General features: G+C 58.4%; 1 protein-coding gene across 2 annotated transcripts in view; it reads left to right on the forward strand.

Moving 5' to 3' along the window:
* The window catches only part of COL18A1 (collagen type XVIII alpha 1 chain), a 76911-nt gene extending 76396 nt beyond the window's left edge, over nucleotides 1-515 (forward strand). For both annotated transcript variants that reach the window (XM_084873736.1, XM_084873735.1), the window contains one exon: nucleotides 76-515. In XM_084873736.1, the coding sequence (XP_084729862.1) occupies nucleotides 76-286 (211 nt within the window). In that variant the 3' untranslated portion in view covers nucleotides 287-515. The remainder of the gene's footprint in view (nucleotides 1-75) is intronic.
* The last annotated feature ends 3970 nt before the right edge of the window (nucleotides 516-4485 follow it).

Below are 4485 nucleotides of genomic sequence, written 5' to 3' on the forward strand. Positions count from 1 at the left end.
CCCTCTTCTGCCTGAGGGTGGCCTCTGCGCCAGGAGGAGAGGGCCCCGGGGAGACTGACAGCCCGTGTCCTGCAGGCCACAGAAGAGTGTGTGGCACGGCTCGGACCCCAGCGGGCGCCGGCTGACGGAGAGCTACTGCGAGACGTGGCGGACTGAGGCCGCGACAGCCACGGGCCAGGCCTCCTCGCTGCTGACGGGCAGGCTGCTGGAACAGAAAGCCATGAGCTGCCACCACGCCTTCATCGTCCTCTGCATCGAGAACAGCTTCATGACCTCCTCCAAGTAGGGCTTCTGCCAGCTCACGTGACGTGACGTACGGACCGACGGCCCAAGAGGAGGCTGAGCGGCAGGGCGAGTGGAAAGGCCCCCAGTGCCGGCCGGGCAGGGAGCGGCAGCCAGCACTCCAGACCGGGGACCTGGCTGGGACACATTCCTGTGTGGTTCACATTTCATGTAATCCTCCAGAAATAAAAGAAAGCCAAAGAGTGTATTTTTTAAAAAGTTTAAAGCAGAAAGCTTGGTGCCAACTCTTTCTCCTGCCCTGCCTGTTTCCAAGCCCCAGCTGGCCTGGCCTGGCCATGCAGGTCCTCAGATTAGACACCAGGGGGCGCACCCAGCCCTGTTTCTCTCTCTGTCTCTCGAGAATTTTTGTGAGATTATTTGCACTTGTCTACAATTGCCAGGAAGCAGAATCTCAACGTATTGAGATAATGCTCCGCCCTGGCTCTGTTCTCTTGTGGCCTTTAGCCCTCACTCCCCTGGGCGGTATGTGCACCCCAGGCCTCCAGAGGGTTCTTCAGTTCTTCAGGCAGCGGCTGACTGTTTTCTGCCTGAAACCCCTTCTCTGCACAAAACGCAGACTCGCTTGCAGACTAGCCACAGCCTCCCTCTTCCCTTCTCCATCTGGCCCAGGGGCTGTGCCAGCAGTAAAGCGGGCCCTCCCTCCCCAGGCGGTCAGCAGTCCAGACCACTCAGGCCTCAGGTCTGAGGGGGACCAGCTCTCCTCGGTCTCTTGCAGCAATCCCCCAAGCTCAGTGCCCAGCTCAACACCCCACTGCTGAGCCTGGCTCCAGTCAGGGGCCGCCCCCCAGGCTGTGCCAGTGGCCTGTGCATCCCCTTTCTCTCGGAGTCAGCCTTGACCCATGGGGTCTCTGTCCCATGCTGGCTCCCCAGTTGATCTGTGAGGTTGAAAACAGTGCAGAGCTAGCCCCAGCCATAGCTGTATTGTGTGTTTTTAGGGTTCACAAACCAGACATGGTAGCATCCTGTTCCTGGCCCCAACCCCACCTCCAGTAACCCTTGAAAATCCATATATATCCTCCTAAATAATAAAAGCCCAGCGACCAAACGGTGGAACGAACCGTCAACCAGTTGCTATGATGCACACTGACCACCAGGGGGCAGGTGCTCAACGCAGGAGCAGCCACTGGACAGCCGCTGACTGGCATGAGCAGCGCTCCCACAGCCATCTGATCCCCGCGGTCCACACTCCCCCACCAGCGCATGAATCCCCACCGTGTCTCTAGTATCTATATAAAAGCCTAAGCAACCAGGTGGCTGACTGGTAGCTATGATGCACACTGACCATCAGGGGGCAGACGCTCAACACACAGGCATGGAAACATGGAATAGACTGATGAATCTCTGTGAGAGGGGACAGAGATTAACCAAAGATCTTATATGCATACTAGAGGCCCGGTGCACGGATTTACCAAAACCACAGTCCAACATCCCCCAAGGGGTCCCAGATTGCAAGAGGGCGCAGACCAGGCCGAGGGACCCCACTGCACAAATCTGCACTGGGCCTGTGTGTGTGTGGATGGTGTGTGTGTGTGTGTGTGTACTTTAATTGATTTCAGAGTGGAAGGGAGATGGAGACAGAGATAGACACATCAATGATGACAATCATTGATTAGCTGCCTCCTGCGGACCCCACACTGGGCATCAAGCCCGTAACCTGAACATGTGCCCTGACTGGGAATCAAAATGTGACCTCCCAGTTCATAGGTCCATGCTCAACAGCTGAGCCACACTGGCCAGGCCCAGTCCCCATTTTCCAGGCCAGAGTTCCCAACACCCATGAAGGCCAAGCTCTGCCCGGGAGCACCTGCTAGGGCTCCTCAAGGCCCGGGCCAGACTGCCTCCTGCTGAGCCCTGCATGGAGGCCGCCTGGAGGAGCTGCAGCAGAGGGAGGACAGGACAGGACCATGTCCACGAACTAGCTCCAGGCGCATGAGTGAATGAGGCCACTTGTTTTGCCTTGTTCACCACCATCCACAACAGCGCATCTCAAAACCCGCATCATTGTCCTTGTTGGAGAACTTCGGGAGACATTCTGAGGTGCGTGTGTGTCTCTGGGAGAGCTGGTAGGTGTCCCCACTGGTAGCCATGCTGGGAGGGATGGCGGGCAAGAGCCCAACCCCTAGAGGTCTGCTGTCCATGCACGGCAGCCATAAACCAGAGGAGCGAGTCCTGGTGACTGTGAGACGTGGTTCCAAGTAAACACATCTATGTACATGGACACTGGTTTGCAGGTGGCCTGCATTGTCCTGAGACCAGTTCTCTGGGGCCTAAGTCCCCACACGCCCAAATGGGCGGGCCCTGAGGGAGAGCAGGTGTGCAATATGCAGATACACACGGCTGTGCATGGACATCCCCAGGTGTACACAGATGTACTGGGTGTCTGTGGAGGACCTTGCTCCTCTCAGGTCTCCCTGAGGCAGCAGGCTTCCCAGGCCCATGCCAGTGGCCTGCCCTGGGCTCACACTCAGCACCACCATGCTCTCCCCACAGGTGCTGCAGCCGGCCAGGCTCTGGGAGGTGTCTGACCCCAAGGGGCTGTGCACACTGCACAGAGAAGGCCTCACTGTGCCCTGGGAACAGATGCCACCCCTGCCCTGGTGGCCAAGGGGCTTGGGAGCAGCAGAGAGAGGCGGTTCTGGGAGCCTGGAGGCAGTTCTGGGTTTGAGCAGCACAGTGCACATGGAGGGTCTCAGAGGGAGCAGTTGGGCCAGCTGCTGAGAGTGTTCTTGCTGTGGGGGGTGAAGGGGTGCGCAGGGGTATCCCAGTCCAAAGGCACAGAGCCCTGATTGTGGGGTCAGTGACCAGAGGAGATTCCCCCCAACGCTCCAACCAATCCATGAAGTCTTGCTCGATCTCTTAAGCACAATTGGGAAGTGGTGCTGGGCCCTGGGCTCAGTGCTGCCTTCCCAGCAGGGTGAGAGGGACAGCAGTGGCCTGTGTGGACACTCTGAGGACCAACCCGTCAGTCTGGCCCACACCATTGGCCGTGACTTGGGCCAACCCTGTGTACACTCTCCACGGCGCCTGAGATGCCCGTTCAGCCAGCTCCAGCAGCCCCTCCTGGGCCAGGAGTGTTCCTGACCCTCCGTGCCACGCTGGCTCCAAGCTGCGGCCTTGCCACCGGACCCGCCTGTTGGGCTGCTGCTCAGCTGCCCCACTTGGCATGAGGACAGAGGGTCATGGGAGGAGCAGCATCAAGGGCATGGTGGTCCAGGTTATGTCCCTTTCTGAGCCTGGGACAGGCTGGTCCCCTTTCTTGGCCTCCCAATAGACCCCAGCAAACCCCCCCACCCCCCCCCACCCCCCGCCACAAACATACACACACACACACACACACACACACACCACCAGTTTGGAATCAGGAGACCCTCGCAAGTCATGTGGTTTATTTAATGTTTCAGGTCTTACACTTTCACATGACTGGTACCTAGAGCCCCAGGTGGCATGGCCTCCGGGCTGGTGTGTGAGCAGCCCAGGTGGCCTCCATCACCAGCAAGGCAGACGAGGGTTAACCCACCTCAGGAAGCGGAAGGACGACAGGGCACAGGGCCCAGGGCCCAGGGCCCAGAGGAGCCAGCTCCGAAAGACCCATCCAGCGGGGAAACGCCTGCCTCCCCGGGACCAGCTTCTCCCACGGAAACAGAGGCTCAATAAGCATTTTCATACATGACAGTTAAAAAATAAAATAAAATAAAATAAAATAAAAGGAACACGGCATTGTTTTAAACGTGAGCACCAGGGCAAACTAGAAATGTCAGTGTGGCCACGAGCCCGGGGAACCCAGGCCCCCACCACCACCCGACAGGGCTCACCACACCCTGCAGGGGCTGGTGTCACTCGGGCTAAGCACAGGGGGCCACCTCCCCAGTCCCCAGAGACCAATGGGAGGCGCAGCGCAAGCTAAGACACCCCTGGCCGAGGTGGTGGCCCTCGAGGTGTGTGTCATAGGAGCCCCATTGGTCATTGGTACCATAGTGTGAACAGTGGAATTCAAACAACGCCAAAAACCCAGCTTCCTGGTTCTGAGGACTGGCACCTGTCAGGGATGTACCGTTCTGAGATGTCATGGTTTCAGGCTCACAGAGACCAGCAGCCTGTCGGGGATGGACCGTTCTGAGTTGTCAGGACTCAGGCTTACAGGGACCAGCAGCCTGTCGGGATGTACCATTCTGAGATGTCATG

Source organism: Pipistrellus hanaki (assembly GCF_964339955.1).
Source record: "Pipistrellus hanaki genome assembly, chromosome: 2".
Taxonomy (NCBI): domain Eukaryota; kingdom Metazoa; phylum Chordata; class Mammalia; order Chiroptera; family Vespertilionidae; genus Pipistrellus; species Pipistrellus hanaki.